Source organism: Oryzias melastigma, linkage group LG7, assembly GCF_002922805.2.
Source record: "Oryzias melastigma strain HK-1 linkage group LG7, ASM292280v2, whole genome shotgun sequence".
NCBI classification, from domain to species: Eukaryota; Metazoa; Chordata; class Actinopteri; order Beloniformes; family Adrianichthyidae; genus Oryzias; species Oryzias melastigma.
Genome location: NC_050518.1, coordinates 19,040,354 through 19,059,855, shown reverse-complemented (window position 1 = coordinate 19,059,855; position 19,502 = coordinate 19,040,354). Strand labels below are relative to the sequence as shown.

Genomic DNA, 19,502 nt, shown 5'->3' with positions numbered 1-19,502 from the left:
CTTAGATGGAGGAAACTGATTCGCTGTGGCGACCCCTGAAGGGAAAAGCCGAAAGGAAAAGAAGAAGATGGATATTGTTTACTCTAAAAGGCTTAAGAAAATGATAGTACAGGCCCTTTAAGTGAAACAACCTCTGTTTCTCAACTTTGTTTCCCCCAATAATTTTTTGTCTCATCAAGCCAACACATCCTCATACATGACTTGTCACATATTGACACATGGTTAAAGGACCCACCGTGTCTAAACTTGAAGCTTTGGGGGTACACTTCTCGTCAAAATGGGACGAGCTGGCTGGTCCAATTAGATCAAGCCTCCCATCCAGCTAGCGGGACGCAGAGCACGCCAGTATACCCAGTACCGGAGGTGGCACTGGACGTGCAATAGTCCCGGGACCCGACCTGCAGCGGGTCGATGCATCGTCTTTTGATGAGCTGGTTGATGAATCACGGCTCCCAGCCTCCGGGTTTCCTAACGGGGCGCGAAGCCCGCCGGTATACCCGGTACCGGGGGTGGCACAGGACGCGCAACAGTCCTGGTACCGGACGCTCGGACCCTTGATTTATTGGGCCCTGATTCGAACCCCCCCCCCCCAATGAATCATATTGTGACGCACTGTCAACTGTCACTGACTTTTTTTTCTCTGTCAGAGACTTCTGTAAAGCTAGAATTGGATCACACAGTCCGACTAGTTCCAGTCCAGAACACGGAAATAAGAGATACAGAAACACAGATTCTCAACCATAGAAATAACATTACTTCAATTTCTGACTCATAAACTAGCAAAAATGTTGTTTATTTTTAGTGGAAAAACAGAACGAGTGATGCTTTTTGACTAAACAAGGAAAAAGAAAAATAATCGTGGTTTCGTTTTTTTTACTGTCCTTTTTTATATAATAAAATAAGAAAAATGATTATTATTATTAATATTATTATTTTTATGTCAATAATAATATAAAATGAACGACAAGAACAAAATACAATTGATAAATAAATCAATTATTGATCCACAAGATCAACAGACTCCAAGTTTTATTGATTCTTTACAGCTGATGGGTCAAGAGAGAATTTCACAAATTAATATAAGTTCTTTCATTTTTGTGTATAATTTTTTATTGCACCATTTTAATTAATAGTTTAAAACATAGCTTAAATAATCAAATAACCCTCCCCTTCCCTCCCAAGGGAGTAGCCCTCCAGGGGTTCCCTACCGCGGCCGTTAATCAAACAAAATAACAATGTGTTAGTCACACACACACAAAATAATAATAGTAAATTGACAAATAGAAAATAAATATATATGGGCATACATGCACACACATGTTGTTGACTATGAAAAAAGGGGTTTGCGATATATAGCCAAATTAAAAAAAAATAAATAAATAAATGACAAAATCAATAATTGGGTGAGGTAAAGTGCCTCTATGTTCACCTTCCAAGGATTCTGATTTTTAACTCCACCGCTGCCTCTGACCACATGTCCAAAGTCGAAGATCTTGCCCTGTTTATCCTGGCAGTGGATAATTCCAACAACACAATGTCATGGAAGTATGCCAACTATTTCCTGGTGCAGAGATCATGAGGTGGCAGCCATCTTTGAGCTAACGTTTTTTTTGCTGCTGTAAGACCTGCCAGCAGCAATCGCTGTTGCCGCTTGCTGAGTCTGAGCTGAGAGTCACCATTGCGAAGTAGCACAATAGGGTCTCATGGAATACTTTTGCCAAAGAGAAAGTATCTTGGATATTCGACTCCAAAACTCCCGAACTGGGGTACAGTCCCACATCATATGCTTTAAACTACCAAAGGAATTAAGTGAACACAAATTACAATTTGGGCTCTGAACCCGTCTCATACAGAACATTGTGGCAGGGGTGTAATAAATTCTTTGGCAAAACTGAAAATGTATAAGCTGATGGTTTGAGTTTTTGGAAGAATGACAAATATTGTCCATACTTTCTTCCAAATATATCGTTGTCATTCAGACCAAAGTCTCTCCTCCATGCGCTGAACACCAATAACTTTTTTTGTTGACAAGACATTCATTTGGAATATAATCCAGACACCAGTTATCTGGTGGGGTGAGAGTTTATCCAGTCCATGAATGGGTGAAGAGGGGGTTTAGACTTTGACACCTTATATGACATAAGTGCTGATCTCACTTGGAAGTAAAAGAAAAAAGATGTGTTGGGAACATCATAGAGGCAGGAAGCTGGCCCTCGAGGCCTGGATTTGGGCCTCTCTGCTGTAGGTTTTCCAGAAATCCTGCCTTATCTGCTGCTAATTTCCAGGATCAGGTATGTTTAGCCAATAAGGAGTTTCAATGGAAGGTTGGTTGGAAAACATGTAGGACACCGGCCCTCGAGGCCTGGATTTGAATACCCCTGCTGTAGTTGATAGGGAGCCAGTGCAGTTTGATTAACAGTGGGGTGGCATGAGAAAATTTGGAGGATTTAGTTAAAAGCCTTGCAGCAGCATTCTGGACAACCTGAAGACGTTCTAGAGATTTTTTACTGAGGCATGTAAAGATGGAGTTGCAATAATCAAGACGGGAGGAAATAAAAGCGTGAATGAGCATCTCCATCTCAGAACGTGATACAACTGGACTCAGTTTAGCTATGTTTTTTAAATGATAAAAACAAGAACGAACAAGTGCAGCAACATGAGAGTCAAGAGATAAAACTGGGTCTAGAGTTACCCCGAGGTTTCTGACAGAGGGCCTGACAAAAGAGGAAAGTGGACCGAGCCACTGGACTATCTGGGGGTGGTATTTGTCAGGAGCACAGACGAGGACCTCAGTTTTGGTTTCATTTAGCTGGAGAACTCTTGACTGAATCCAAACACCTGCGTAAAATCTGTATCTTAAAAACATCCTGAGGTTTAAAAGACACATACAGCTGAATGTCATCAGCATAAAAGTGATAAGAAATGTCATTAAAAGAGCTTAAAATGTGCTGCAAAGGCAACAGATATAAAATGAACAATAAAGGTCCCAAAACAGAGCCTTGTGGCACACCAGAAGAGAGAGAAGCAGAGGAGGACTTAAACATGGAGGATATCACAGAAAATGATCTACCAGTGAGGTATGAGACGAACCAGTTTAAAGAGGATCGGGATATCCCGACCGAGTTTTTCAGCCTGTCCAGGAGGACGTGATGGTCGACAGTGTCGAAGGCTGCGGTAAAGTCCAGAAGCAGCAGCACGGAGCAGTTTCCTGCATCAGGATGTCATTTGTGACTCTGAGAAGAGCTGTTTCAGTGGAGTGAGCTCTACGAAAACCTGACTGAAATTTATCGAGAACGGCGTGTCTGTCTAAAGCAGTTAGAAGTTGTTTTGCAACAACTTTTTCTAAAATCTTGGAAATAAATGAAAGATTAGAGATAGGTCTGTAACTGCTCAGAAGGGAGGGGTCAAGCCCACGTTTCTTAAAGAGGGGAAAGATGACAGATTCTTTAAAATACTCAGGAACTTGACCAGACAGCAGGGACGAGTTAATGATTGACAGGACGCAGGGACCAATGGACTGGAAGACATCTTTGAATAAAGGTGTTGGGAACACATCGAGGGGGCAGGAAGATGACTTCATTGTGCCCACTAATCTGACCAGCTCAGGGAGACAAACAGGTGAAAATGTGTCTAAAATCACAGGCCGAGGTGGGCTAGGAGCAGAAACCAATGCAGCTGTGTGACACAGAGAGTTCCTCACTGACCTGACTTTTTCAATGAAATATGATAAAAACTTTTCACAATCATCATTTGAGTGGATGGGGATAGCAGGTAGACGAAGCATAACAATCTCACTAATGGTGTTAAACAGCACCTTAGGATTTTCTCTGCTTTTAGAAATGAGATTGGTGAAATATGCAGCCCTCGCATCTCGAACAGCATTATTAAAAGAAACTAAAAGATCTTTGAGATAAAGGAGATGAACATGCAAAAGAGTTCTTTTCCACAAATGTTAAACTTTTCTGCAAGACCGTTTTAGATGGCGAATACTGTCGTTAATCCAGGGAGATAATTTTATGACAGGGGCTAGTCTAGTTTTAATGGGACAGACTTCATCTAAGGTGGAAAGACAATAACTGTTAAAAAGACTGAGTGAAGCATTCACATCAGTACATGGAGGGAAATCCAAATTAAAAGCATTTGAAAAGGTCTCAGCTGAGGAAGAGTTTAGGATGCGAGAGCTGATTTCTCTGCGTGTAGGCAAACGCGACACAGAAAATGAAAGGTTAAAAAAAATACAGTGATGATCAGAAATAAAAATGTCCTCAGAAAAAACACAGTCAATTTTTACCCCTAGGGTAAAAACGAGGTAGAGCGTGGCACCCTTAGCATGTGTGGGCCCAGACACATGCTGAGTAAAATTAAGAGTCCATGACACTGGCAAAGAGGTCATAATCATCAGAAATATGAATATCAAAATCACCCAGAAAAACCAGCTTGGACAGCTTCATGGTGGAGGATGAGAAATCACTGAGTTCATTTAAAAATCGGCTGTTTGGTCCAGGTGGACGGTAAATAACAGCGCAGTATACTGGGTTTTTGTCCCCGATCTTAATCATCTGTTGTTCAAACGATGAAAATTGACCAACTCTCACCGAGCGGCACGGCAGACAACTCCGGAAAACCGCGGCGACTCCCCCTCCACGGCCCGATGGCCGCGGACGTCCGATGAAGGAGTAACCAGCCGGGCAGAGTTCGATGAAGGACGAGTGGTCGGAGTCCCGCTGCCAGGTTTCAGTCAGAAACATAAAATCCAAGTTTCTAGAGTCGATGAGCTCGTTTAACAGAAACGATTTGTTTCCCACGGATCGGGCATTCAGGAGCGCCATGCTCAGAGGGGCGGGGGCCCGGCTGCTGTTCATAGCGTTCCGCATCAGAGGACGGAGAAACTCATGGGATCATCATGCTTAGGAAATTGATTCGAGGGACAACATTCTGATATTCTAGTTTGCAGAGAAGAGGGGAACTTTGACCAAGTGTTGAGATCATTAACAATCTCCTTAAAGGTTTTTGTATAATAATCTTTAACAATATTCTGAAGAGATGATGTAATCTGTATTCCTAAATATTTGATAGTCTGTGATAGTAAAATTGGGCTGGATATTGAGATACCTTGTGCTTCTTCATTTAGTGGAAGTTTTTCATTTTTTATTAAAAAAAATATTAGAATGATACAGGTTTGTGTCTGTTGTGTACTTGGTTTAATAACATGTCAGTAGGTGGCGCTGTATCACCCATTGAATGACACAGTCGAGGAAAACATTTGTAGTCTTATGTCAGTTTTTGTAGTCCAACAGTGGGGTCTTGAGTCTTGTTTCTCCCTTTTTTCATTTTTCAAAACACTAATAAAAAATGCCCTATTTCTAAATATTTTCATAATTATAAACATTCTAAGAAGCTAATGTCATAATTAAAGTTCGAAGACATACTCTGATCTCTAAATGCTTTTGAGTTAAAGTTAGTCTTCCATTTTATAAACCCGACTTTTAAAAAACTATATATATATATGTGTGTGTGTGTGTGTGTGTTTGTATCAGAGTGTCTTTGATGATTTATTACTTGTTACAATGACTTTTAAAAGCAAAAGAGATACACATTTACAGAAAAAGCATCAAGCTTTCATTTCACGTAGGAATTATGGCTTAAAGATTTTTTGACAACTAATCCAGTGAAACCAACACATTGTGAGAGCAACCCAGTCTCCCCTATTTGATGTTTTTCTAATTTAAATGAAACACCAACGGTAAAAATCCTCCCAAAAATGTTTAGACGATTTACATGTAATCATCCACCACAGTAAAACATGAATACTTTCCTAAAATAACAAGAATTGCAAGGTTTAGGACTTCCATTCTTTCTCTTCGCCCCGGCCTGAGCTCTTTAGTCATGTTTACAAGTTTTGGTTCAGAACAGAGATGTCTGGTTGACGGCAGTCTTAATACAGACGAAATGCAAGGTTCAAGACTCTGAACAAATAAATTGGATTTGATCCTGACCTATGGACTTTCCAGTCCAAATAATATATATCTGTTTTTAAAAGGAACAGTCACTGAATGTAAATATTGTAGCATTCCACCCTTGGAAACAACTGTGTTGACCATTTGGTCACCCAACGTTTATTTGGAGTGCCTCTTCTCAAGATAACAGAGTTCATCTCCCATAAAGTTGTGTAAAACCTCTATTTCCCACTGGGATGTTAAGTCATTAAACTCTTGATAACCTGGCCAGAGCCCTGGCTATTTCGCATTCCAAACTCTGGTTAGTTTCAACTTGTCACCTTCAAAGGATCTTTTGGTTCCAGCAGGTCAACCCCTGTTGAGTCTGCAAGAATTCCTGACAGACACTCAAAGACCTTCGTGTGAAACACGTGACCCTTCATAACTTTTCTCATGTTTTAAAAGATAGGACTTTTGTTAATTGGATCTAACATGTAAAGCATCTCTTCGCAGCTCCAGGAAAAATGTCCCATTATTACATGTGTGTAATCAAACCTTTATTCCTAACAGAAGAAGATTCACAACTACTTTGAGGTTAAAATCCAGGAAATAGACATGTGTAACCGTCAAAGCATAGAGCATTGATTTTCTGTGTTTATGTGGACTTTGGGAAGTGTTTTATTTTGACACATATAGGATTCATACACACATATAGGGTTGTCCAAACTTTGTTTGATAGAAACCTCCTTTGTTGTTAATTCAGCATTAAGAATAAATACATCCAGAGACCAGAATAAAGTTACGCCCCTGATATTTGCATAGCCAGAGCTAATTGAGACATGCAAATTACCTCCAGACGTAAAACGCCTCAAATCCCCACGGATTGGGCGATTCTGGCTCTCTCATTCAAAACCCTGGCGCGCAAGCCAGAGCAGGGCCTAAGAAGCCAGAAGCCAGAAGCCAGAACAGGAACAGAACACAAACATCGTCGGAGGAGGGATTAAACACGATTTCCAAGATTTCCATGTTTGATAGTTTTCTAGAAGAAACAAGGCCCTCTTTACCTCTAAGTTCTTCCAGTCTTAAGATCACATTTTTTTCACGCGCTTTCTTCCTTTTCAACATCTTTGTCTCCAGTTTATATTATAGACTGATTCCAACATTTTTACAATTTTTGATGCTTCTATTTTGAAACTGATTTTTAATGCTAGACCATTCGATAAGTTTCATTGTCCGGCCAGCTTTGCAACTTATACTTTTTGGTCACAAAACGGAATCGAGAAATCATTCGACCACCCCAGAAGCTAAGTGACTGAACGGAGCAGAACCAGCAGAACCGCAGGTTTCTGGTGAGAACCCGTCTTCCCTTCTAAACCTGGCTGCAGATCTTGCCTCCACGGCCTTCCTGAAGCATCCAGCCAGTAATGGGATTAACCACCCTTCCTGGCAGAGCAGACCCAGATCTACAGACTGCTTGGTGAGAAGTCGAACTTCGCTCATACAGTCAACTGCTGGTAGTTAGAATAAAAATTAACTATTTTTGCAAGAGTAACATCTTTGTCCCGTTTAAATTCCTCCTTTTAAGAATAGCTTATTCTCAGATCAGTAACAACACCTTTTTATGCACAACACACAATTAATGCATTCACACATTTAGCTTTTTCCACCTCAATATTGTGTGTCTTTTCTTCTCATTTACCTATTTCTAGTTATTAGTTGAAAGCTATATGCTATGTTCCACACATGTTGATTGCTTTCCATGCTTTTATGTCCATTATTTCTGCTTGTTTAACCTCATCTTATTCAATAAATATTAAAAAGGACGTCATTATTCAGATATCATTATTTTTCTTCTTTGTGGTAAAGTCAATTCAAAGGGTACGAACGACCTAAAGTTGAGAGACTGATTAATTGATTATTACTTTATTGATTAGAAGTAGCGGCTGATCATTAATAATAAATATGTTTCCTTCATTACGAAGGTGATGCCCCGATGATAATTTTATTAAATTTCAGTTTAATAAAATGTATATTTTTCAACCAACTTTGGCATTGAATACTTCATATTCACCCCTTTCACGCTACAATATGGACATTAGATGGACAAATGGACATTGTGCCTGTGGCATCATCAATAGAAATTTCTTACCTCTGGCTCCAGCAAAATTAAACCAAGAAGCCAAGAAGATGTTAAGAAAAAGTATTAGAGTGAGAATGGGTATTTTGACAAATAGAATGACTGAGTAATAACCGTTTATTTCACAATAAAAGTCTAAGGGATTTTGCCTTCTTGGAGCTGGCAGGTACTTATTGTTTGGGAAAAAAAGAGGGGGGGGGGGGTGCAAATCTGTTCAATTCCCATCTATGCAGTCAATGTCTGATTTCTCTCAATGAAATATTTTTCAGTATTAGAAAAAATAAACACAGCAGCATTGTGTGTTAACTAATAATTTTCTATAGATATGGTATAAGAAATAAAGTGTTGTTTATTGAACAGGTTCAGGTTCAAGGTGCCTAAACAGTGCTTGAATAGATGTTTCAAAATGAAAACAAAAAAACTCTCCAAATCTTTCCATAGACATTTGACTGTGATTGGCTGTTATGGTGTAGCGGTAGGTAGGTCGACTCCTGATTAGAAGATTGCAGGTTCGATTGCCACCTTGTCCAGCCATGTGTCGGAGTGTCCTTGGGCAAGACACTGAACCCCACATTGCCTCTGGAGGAAGGTTGGTGCCAGTGTTAAGCAGTGAAGCCACCACCAGTGTGTGAATGGGTGAATGAATGGGACTTCGAGGAAGGTAGAAAAGTATACACAATTTACCATTTACCATGAAGCAATGTGGCTGGGTGAAGGAGAGAGGGCGCTTGAATGATCTATGAACTAAGATGCTTTATTCCTTGACAGTCTGTAGTGCTGCAGGTCTGTTTTCACACACTTAGAAGTAAATACGTATTTCATCTATCAATACCACGACGTTGGTCGTTTTTCAGAGCATTGTACACGTAACTCTGTTGTATATGGTCCCTGATGGAGCTTGAGCGGTACTGCAAAGAGGAACGGGCAAAACTGTCCAAAGAAAGGCATGCCAAGCTGGTGGTGTCATATTCAGAACGACTTGAGGCTGGAATTTAGGTTCAGCAACTAAGTGTTTAGCAAAGGTTGCAAATACTTATGTATACGTCATTTTTCAGGATTTTTTATTTTTTAATAAATTTGCAACCATTTCAAGAGAACTTTTCTTCGCATTGTCATAATGTTTTTTTTTAAAGAATTCTTCAGGAAGAAAACTGATTTTATCCATATTGAAATAAGGCTGACATAAATTGTGGGTTGCTGTAATACTTTTTTTTTCTTTTATTGTGTTCTTATTTAACTTTTATGTATTTTACTGCAGACTATTTTTGTAATTTTATGCTGTTTTTTTATATTTTGTTCTTAATTTGTCTTAATTTGTTTTTAACTTTACTCCTTCTTTTATTGTGAAGCACTTTGGCATGCTATAGGCAATTGTAAAGTGCTATATAAATAAAGTTAATTCATTCATTCAGGTGCACTGTACATGTCAATGGTGGCATATCCGGCAAAATTATGCTAAAAACTGTAACATACTACAAAAAATACAAAGATTTGTTTTTTTCCCCCATGTCCTGTTTAACAGGGTGTGATGCAGGGGACCATTCCTTATTTGGGGACCTTCTTGACGGACCTGGTAATGATGGACACAGCCATGAAGGATTACACAGAGGTCAGAACCTGCTTTATTTTGTCTCAGCTGGTTCTTGTTCATTGCTGAAGTTCCTAATCTGGTTTTCCAGGGTGGCCTCATCAACTTTGAGAAGAGAAGAAAAGTAAGTACATTTAATGGATTTTTTTGTTTTACAAATGTGATGAAAGAAAACTCACTTTGAAAGTGGTTTTCTTCTGGGCTTGCAGGAATTTGAGGTGATTGCTCAGATCAAACTGCTTCAGCTGGCTTCCAACAACTACAGCTTCACTCAGGACAGCCACTTCAGGGAGTGGTTCGCCAGTGCAGAAAAGCTCACTGAGGCAGATAGGTCAGTTGATCAAAGTTAAGTGGTTGCTCCATGAATTCCAGAAGAGATCAACAGTAATTGTCATCTCCTCACTTTAAGAAAAAAAGAAACAGAAGTAAAATAACATATTTTAAATAAAGTCAAAGATAAATAGTCTGTTGATGTAAAATTTTCAAAATATTCTTTGGTTGTATCTTTTAACTGTTTGAACACCATAGTACGCAGAGCGATTGTCCTAATGTGAAATAATCTAATTATTGGAGACAAACGTAAATATAGTGTTGTTCATCATTCTTGATGGATCTGACTGATATAAAACTGGCTTTGTGATTAAACAAATAATTTTGGACTTTCCCCACAGCTACACTCTGTCTTGTGAAATCGAGCCTTTGTCGGAGTCGGCCTGCAATACACTGAGAGGCAAGAAGAATGGAGGAATCATGAAGCGCTGGAGCGAGTAAGTTATTTCAGGACAGTTTGTCAGATTTCTGCTGCACATCACCTCGGTAAAGAAGTATTTCCCCTCTTACAATGTCTTTCAGCCGGCAACTAACAGAGGCTAGCTGTAGCAGCACCAGCTCTCACTCCAAGTCTTTTGACCACTCACACTACAGGCCGCATCAGGGAGGGGACAGCGGCGATGCGCTCAGCGTCACCTCAGTCAGCTCCAGTGGCTCAGACCTGGAGGACGTGAACAGCAGCTTTCTGTCAGACTCACCAGAGGGACATGAGAGAAAGGTAAATGGGGTGTGGCAACTTGTACTTGTCTTGCAAAGATGGTCATTTTTGGCTTGCATATATATATATATATATATATGTACATATATCTGGCCTTGAGCAGCCCCATAAGGAAGTACACTAGAAACAATGAAACCAGATGGATAAATAGGTTGTTTGCAAATCAACCTGTGGAAGTGTACGCTCAGAAGCAGGGTCAAAGCAGCAAAGCAGACCCACCAAGGCTGGAAAATAAAAGGTACTGGAAAAGTATATGGGAGAAAGAGACAGCACATAACAGCAATGCTCAATGCTCAAACTGAGGAAAGAACATAGCAACCTCCATGAACAGAACCCAGTAACCATCACAGTGGCAGACATCCGAGAAAGAGTCTCAGGTATGAAGAGCTGGACAGCACCATGCCCTGACATGATACAAGCCTACTGGCTTAAGAAACTCACAGCACTCCCTGAGCGCCTGGAAGCATAAATAAACCAGATGGTAAGAGATGGGTCTCACCCTGAATGGCTAACAGAAGGGTGAACATTCTTGATGCAGAAGGATCCCTCAAAAGGTGAAGTCCCATCCAACCACCAGCCAATAACCTGTCTCTTCACAACATGGAAGCTCATGTCAGATATCATTGCAACCAAAATACATAGACACATGGATCAATTCATGAGCAACACACAGAAGGGCGTTGGTAGAGATTCCAGCGAAGTCAAACACCAACTCCTGGTTGACAGAACAGTCACGCAAGACTGCAGGTCACGACACACCAACCTGTGCACAGCCTGGATTGATTACAAGAAACCCTATCTCCCACTCTCCCCAGAGGGGAGTGAGAAAGTAGGAACAACATGAATCACATCAGAGGCATGCAGAACTAATTGAGAAATAAATAATAAAGAGTAGATAGAGTAGAGAATCTACATATTTTTAGCACATCAAGCATGTATTGGAGAAATATGTAAACTATAATTACAACTAGATTTGCAATTCCTTGAAGAAATTGCATCTGATTGCTGAAAGCAACGGTGCTTTAAAGCATTTGACAGCCACAAGGGTTAAAGATCATCTGTTCAACGTGCACGCCAAGTTTCATCCATGTAGGTCATTTACTTTTGGAGATACTGGAAGAAACACCTGGAAAAGATTCTAGCGCCACCTGTAGGAGTACTGTTGTGAAAGTCGTTGCGCTTACTTCTCTTGCATTGTAGAAGCAGTCTTGTAAATTTGGTGAATTTATGTGGAACTGTTAAGGAACTGCAGCACTGCAAACTTTTCAATATCTCCTGTCTAATTTGCATAAAGTACTTAACAAAAACGGTACGGAACTATTCAAAATTGATATTACCATTGGATTTGTGGTTGTCCAAATAGGGTATGTGCAGTACATTGCAAAGATTAGTGAAAGTATGAAACATAGGGAGTAAAAAAGTGTTTTGCGAATTATCGTAACTTGCAAAAAATTGTTACGCAATAGAGATCGCTGATGAGTATTTGCTATTACTTTAGTATCTAATAAATCATAAAGGAGTAAAAGCTAGTACTTACGACAAATGCACTTGAAGGATAAGGCCAAAACACTTTCATGTGTATGTGTAAGACCCCGCCCTCCTTCCCCATCTGTCCTCTTCATTTAGGAGAGACCTGCAGCTCAACTGACCCTTCCAGCCCTCCCTTTTTCTTCACACCTGTCCATTGCCTTCTCAGCAGACAGGGGCGCGCGCACCAGCAGAGGGCGCCAACTCACTGATTTTAGGCCGTCCAAAACAAAACAGGTAGTAGAAATCATACAGTGGTGTGAAAAACTATTTGCCCCCTTTCTGACTTTTTATTCTTTTGCATTTTTGTCTCACAAAATGTTTCTGATCATGAAACACATTTTAACATTAGTCAAAGATAACACAGGTAAACACAAAATGCAGTTTTTAAATGAATGTTTGTATTATTTAGGGAGAAAAAAATCCAAACCCACATAGCCCTGTGTGAAAAAGTGATTGCCCACCTTGTTAAAAAATAACTTAACTGTGGTCTATCACACCTGAGTTCAATTTCTGTAGCCACCCCCAGACCTGATTACAGCCACACCTGTTTCAATCAAGAAATCATTTAAACAGAAGCTACCTGACACCGAGGAGTAGACCAAAAGCACCTCAAAAGCTAGACATCATGCCAAGATCCAAAGAAATTCAGGAAGAAATGAGAACAAGAGTAATTGAGATCTATCAGTCTGGTAAAGTTTATAAAGCCATTTCTAAAGCTTTGGGACTCCAGCGAACCACAGTGAGAGTCATTATCCACAAATGGCAAAAACATGGAACAGTGGTGAACCTTCCCAGGAGTGGCCGGACACCCAAAATTACCCCAAGAGCGCAGAGACAACTCATCCGAGGCTTGCTGTGATAGATGGAAGCATGAATTCTACTGTCTACCAAAAAAATCCTGAAGGAGAATGTCCGGCCATCTGTTTATCAACTCAAGCTAAAGCCATCTTGGGTGCTGCAGCAGGACAATGACCCAAAACACACCAGCAAATCCACCTCTGAATGGCTGAAAAAACCAAAATGAAGACTTTGGAGTGGCCTAGTCAAAGTCCTGACCTGAATCCCCTTGAGATGCTGTGGCATGACCTTAAGAAGGCGGTTCATGCTAGAAAGCTCTCAAATAAAGCTGAATTACAACAATTCTGCAAAGATGAGTGGGCCAAAATTCCTCCAGAGCGCTGTAAAAGACTTGTTGCAAGTTATCGCAAACGTTTAATTTCAGTTATTGCTGCTAAGGGTGGCCCAACCAGTTATTAGGTGCAGGGGCAATTACTTTTTTACATAGGGCAATGTGGGTTTGGATTTTTTTCTCCCTAAATAATAAAAACAATAATTTAAAAGCTGCATTTTGTGTTTACTTGTGTTATCTTTGACTAATATTAAAATGTGTTTTATGATCAGAAACATTTTGTGTGACAAACATGCAAAAGAATAAAAAGTCAGGAAGGGGGCAAATAGTTTTTCACACCACTGTAGCTGCACAGATTATTTTTTCCTCCCAGCGCTGAGATGCTGCCCCCTTTGAATCGGCGCCCCGGGCAACTGCCCGTATTGCCCGTGCCTAAAACTGCTACTGCCCGCAAAGTAATCCCAGCTCCAGCACGTGCGGGATTTAGCTCTCCAGGAAGCCGCAGACGTCGCTTCCCTTGGCGCCTTCAGGAAGATTTACTAACCTCCAATGTGAGATTTACTGCATTAGCACCTGCGCCAGTGCTAGCTTACATAGCTTTTTTGTTAGCAGTAAGTTTAGTCACAAAGATGGACAAATAAGATTGTTGAGTTTGACTTCGGCTAGTCTTCTTTTGTGACATCGGTACAATCTCGAACTCTGACAATATTATGAGGTTGTTTATCTATGTTGAATCGTGGGTTTGAAAAGGATTTTGTCGATTTAGCAGCGTAGCAGCATAACGTACGTCTTTACCGCAAGCCGCCATAACCGGACTGTGGTGGAAAATTGTTGAATCCGATGGAAGAACAGACACACTTTAAGATTAACACAAGTGTTTAATAAAAGAATAAAGAATAATACACGCGATGCACGCGAGCGTGTAGGGAAGCCCATTCATAGAGGGTTCCGCCGAAATGACGAGATGCAAGACTCTTTATAGGGCTGCTCCCTACATTTGTGTCGGGGTCAAGTGTTATCTATGTCTTACCAGAACCTGCATATATCTCAGGGTCAACAGAAGCCTCCGCTTCCTGCATTTGTCTCTGGATCAGCGTGTTATCTATGTCTTTACACCCCTCGGGTAAGGAGGGCAATTCAAGTCTGTCTTACATCAAACACTCCCTAAGTTAGAATTCTAAGAACTGCAGGCTGTTTTAGGTATCTGAGAATGCATTCAGAGGCATGTGTTAATGAGCCCACTAGGTTCATTCAAAGGTTACAGAGCTTCATTGAAAGGTTACATGTAAGAGTAAAATGGAATTCAAATTTAATCAAAAATATTCTCTTACAGGACTCTTTAAGGTTCTTTTATTTGTTCATAAAAGCTTACATGGAATTGGACCTTCATTTTTAATCAGATTTTTTTTCATAATATTTTTATTGTGATTTTGAAAACTTTAGCAAAATCAAATATCACATTTTTCTTTTTTGATACTTTTTATTTAACATTTTGCAAATATGAAAAAAAAAAAACAATCTTGGAAGGGAAAAGAAAAAAAAAGAAGATACAATGAAATTAAAATTGAAGAGTGGTAGTAAATCAACACAGGAACAACAAAACCGAAATGAACCAGTGGGGTTCAGCTACAAATTAGCTTTAAGCTTTTAGGGGTGAGCGGGCTTTAAAGCACTTCCATTTTCTCCACTGGAGTTGAAATCTTTCCCCCTGTAACCTCAAGTGAAATGTCATTTTTTCCATAGAGTAAATTTCCTCTATAATGTCTGTCCATTGTTCCAGTTTCAAAGTCTCACTTTTCAGCCAGTTCTTTGTTATAGTTTTTTTGCAAGCCATTATCATGACCTTAAACAGATACCTGTCCTCCGTTCGTATTACATCCGTTGGTAATAATCCCAAATACAGTGTTTGTGGATCCTTGGGTATTTCATACCCCAGAATTTCCTGCAAAGTCTGTATGATGATTTGCCAAAAGGGATCAATTTTGCTGCATGTCCAGAAAATATGTGAATGGTTGGCGTTTACATCTCCGCAGAGTCTCCAGCATGGCTGTGGAGCCCCCATCTGCCTGCTCTTTATATGGGGGCTGATAAAGAACCTTGTTATATTTTTCCACCCAAATTCTCTCCATTGTCTTGAACATGTTGAGGAATGTTGTAGAAGGCAGATTGAGTACCAATCATCCTCTGACAAGTCCACCTGCAGTTCTCTCTCCCACTTTTCTTTTAAATACAATGAATCTGAGCCATTGTTTTAAAGTTGAAAAACAAAGATTCGTCTACCTGAATTTTAATGTCTGTCAGTGTAAAAAATTGTAACATTTATGTCATTTAATGATCACAGCATTAAGGACAGCAGCTGTATCTCATATACAAGTTGCTTTTTCCCATAAATTCATGCTGATTTTCTTTTGGTGAATTACAAAATATTTGTTTTTAAGAGAACAGTCAATATTGTCTTATGAATATTTTTTAATATAAGAAAAAAATAGAATGAATGTCCCTTAACTAATACATTTCTAAAAGTGTTATTGCAAGATTACTAAATCTAGCATTTAAGCTGTTCATAAACTTGAAGGGAGGCTTCAAAAGTGAAGGAAAAAGCAAAAAAAAATTTCCAGAAACATTTCAGCGTGATGACAGGATGAATGTGGCAAATATTTACATGACAGGCAAGTTTTCTCAAGTAAAATAATATTTCACTACTAATCGCTGTGACGGTGCCCTTTTTTCAGAGCATGTCTACATCACTCTGATCCATCACGTCTCTGAACTAGAATCTATTGCTGTGAAGTTCAGCAGAACTTCTGCTCGCTTTGCCAACAGCTTTTTGATGAAGGCTCCGTGCATGACCCTCTTCAGCTCCACTGCTTCACTTGTTCTAATCTGAGCCGCTACGAAGCTCCATAATCCACATTTTTAGATGATACTGGCAACAACGTGGCACAACAGCAAAACCGTTAGGGTGACCTTAACATTTGACAGAACATGTTTTGGTCGCGGTGGAGAGCCTCATTGAGCAACTCAAAGATGCTAAGTATGCTCTGTTGCCAACTAGTGGTCGGAGGTGGAAGTGAAAAATAAAAGCTAGACGTGAAGGACTTTCATAAATAATTAAATAAATATCGCAATGGCAACATTTTAAATTGATGCAAGTATCGTCAAACGAAATATCGCGATATATCGCCAAAACAACTTTTTCCTACACCCCTAGTGCTCAGTGAGTTTTTGTTTGCTCAGGCACACAAAAAATTAGAGGGAACGTTGTAGTTGAGGTGGCTCAGGCATTTGGACCGGGTGTCTAATTGGGCAGGTGTTCCGGGCATGCCCCACTGGACAGAGAAAATAACAAAAACAAGTGTGGAAGTGGGAGTATTTTTGAGCCTCGTCATTCTCTGACTGTATTTAGTGTTGCACAGATTACAGGGAGCAGTAACAAGAAAATCAAACAGAGCCTTTTCTGTGGAGTGTGTTCAAAAATATATTTCTGAAGTAACTGAGCTTGCATTCTTAAACAAATCTTGTTGCTGTTGTCCCACAGACATCGACTCCGTCAGTGAAACTGACCATCTCTGTTTTTGGAAAAGACGCACATGCATCAGATGCAACTTCCACGGTAACATTTCCCTTTCCAGTGAAGGTTGTGTTGCACATTAAAACATGCTACATGTATGAAATATAAACATTCACTAGAATTTAATCAGACTTGTTGAAGATGGAGTATGACTGTTTGAAAAATCAGTAAAGGTGTTAAACAGCCAAGAATTATTTGTGAAAAAAAATACTTATTACCATAAACTTGACTGTGTAATACTAAAATGAGCAACCTTATGTTTCTGAATTAAAAAAAATATACATTTTGATACACAGGGCTCTAGAGTACGATTTGATATTTATTGGTGATCTTAAAAAAATCCATGGCCCAATTGTTCTTTGGGAAAAAATATATAATCTCTGCGACTCTGAAAGTCTCATTTCTGTATGAGTGTGAAGATGTAACACACCTCAAATAAGAAATGCTGTGTTTCTTATTTTTATTAGAATGTACATCTGAGTTGTTTAGTTTGGGTCCGTGCTCACGAACCTTGTGCATGATGCTAGCGGCATAAAAAAAAGTCTGTTAAAATAATTTAACACCAGAGCTTTAGCCCCAGTGTTTACATTCTTTCTGTAACTTTTTAGCTGTTAACACAATTAACACGAATCCAGCAGATTTTAAGCAGGGTAAAGAAGCCTTGCACTGATATCCAGCGCTATGCAGTTGTGAAGTGTTTGTGTAACCAATGTTTATCAGCGGATACTGCCAAAGAGAAAAGCAGCTTTGCACTCCAACACTCTTCATTTGTAATGTGTTGTACCATCTGTGCAAAGCCAAAAAGAAAGAAAGCTTTTCTCCTTATCAGAATCAGCTGATTCACGGTGATTGTGTGATCGGTTGAAGATTTATGGCAGAGGGGTTGTTCACTTAAAAAAAATATTTTACAATTTTCCCTAGGTTTTTTGGAGATTTGGGGGACTTTTCGAGTATGTGGCGGGGGTCAAATTTTTGATTAAAGACGCAGTAAAAAAGAAGAATAAGAAGAAACAATATATAACTTTTTTTCGGTGAAGGCTGTGTATGTCATTTTGTGTATTTTTGTGTTTTACTACATATTTTTTCATGTCTGTTTGACTTAGGCCTGTCCTTTGAGGGCTTTTTAGGGCTTTTTACATCTTTTCACTCTAAGCAAAAACAATATGGTCCTTGCAGTCAGTAGACTGCTGCTGCGGGCCATAAAAAGGAAATGTTTATAAAAAAAAAACACAAGTAATTTTCAAAAATCAAAATGAAGTGTTAAAAAAGGGTTAAGGAGTTATTTGGCATGGAGCCCTTAAACCAAAAACATGAATGTTGCTACTGATCCAAACAGCTGCTGCTATCAAAGAAAATTTGAATTTCATATGAAGTGATGATGCATCAGCCCTGTACTACTTACAAAACCATCAACATTTTTTTTTTTTTTTACATTTTAGCTCTGTGGAGCATTTTAAAGTCCTCCTCCAATTATGATCTGTTTTCAAAGAGTTCCAGATGGGGTTTTAATTAGGGATGTCCCGATCAGATCACGTGATCGGAAATCAGGGCCGATCACGTGATTGGAGACTCGATCGGAATCGGACTCCCTTGTCCGATCAGTATCGGATATTTCATTTATTCTCATTATGATCAGAGCTTTTTATTTAATCTTATCATTACGGATAAATACTCCACTAGAAGTCTGCATGTCATGAAAAGATCAAAAAATGTCATTACCAGAAAACGCAGCAGAAAACGGCAGCAGCTCAAGCAGAAGGCTAACTTGTAAACAAAGCTAGCTAGAAAGCTAACTTCTGGGACCAATAACTCTTTTAAAAACGCTTTAAACTGACAGCAAGTGTCTCTATTGGTTTGTCATAACTCGAACAACAACCTCTAAAGGTATTCCAACAGAAAAAGACAGTATTTTGTTTCTTTTTAATGTGAAGCTCTTCGTGCAGCAGACAGATGGCTACACAGCAGCTGCTAACTGCTACATGCTAGCGCCGAGATTTACCTCCTTAGGACCCGAGCTGTCCTTTGATATGCCTGTTTTATTTATCTGAGAGAGAAATAACAGCTAACAAAATTAACTACTGTGGTAATAAAACTGAAAATGTGATGTCTTAAGAACTTAAAAAAATAAGCACATAACCTTAATAAATAAATAAATAAATAAAACGAATAAATTAAAACTAATAATAATATCAGCTATTCATGAACACTCATCAAATTTTATGCTAAAACAAAGTCATAATTTATTTTTAAGAATTTTAAATGAGGACAGGAATCACATTTGGTCAAAAATGTTCAATAGTTCTAAAGTTATTAAAGCTAAAGTCACTAAACTTTCTCACATGACTAATTATCACTTATATAACAAGAAAACTGTATTTTCTTTCCTATTTTATATTTGCTGTAGTTTTACTTGTTTATTAAAGCTACTTCACAGAAGTGTTTTAAGTTTTTAATATTAAAAGAAGGTTATTAAAATACAGTGGCGGGCCGTGCATTTCCCACCTAGGCCTTCAGTAGTGCTCCATCTGAATCAATCCAACCCTCATTAACTATTTTATGGCAA

General features: G+C 39.2%; 2 protein-coding genes across 3 annotated transcripts in view; one reads left to right on the top strand and one right to left on the bottom strand.

The window, feature by feature from the left end:
• Positions 1-19,502, bottom strand: part of ptpn22 (protein tyrosine phosphatase non-receptor type 22) — a gene marked incomplete at its 3' end in the record, with an annotated part of 240,451 nt that overhangs the window by 116,524 nt on the left and 104,425 nt on the right.
• Positions 1-19,502, top strand: part of LOC112158957 (ral guanine nucleotide dissociation stimulator) — a 79,495-nt gene that overhangs the window by 49,621 nt on the left and 10,372 nt on the right. The window contains exons 11-16 of one of the 2 annotated variants that reach the window (XM_024292680.2): positions 9,596-9,682; positions 9,753-9,785; positions 9,871-9,992; positions 10,333-10,428; positions 10,514-10,709; positions 16,907-16,981. In XM_024292680.2, coding sequence (XP_024148448.1) covers positions 9,596-9,682; positions 9,753-9,785; positions 9,871-9,992; positions 10,333-10,428; positions 10,514-10,709; positions 16,907-16,981 — 609 coding nt within the window. The remainder of the gene's footprint in view (positions 1-9,595; positions 9,683-9,752; positions 9,786-9,870; positions 9,993-10,332; positions 10,429-10,513; positions 10,710-16,906; positions 16,982-19,502) is intronic. The other variant, XM_036212849.1, reaches the window with a different exon arrangement.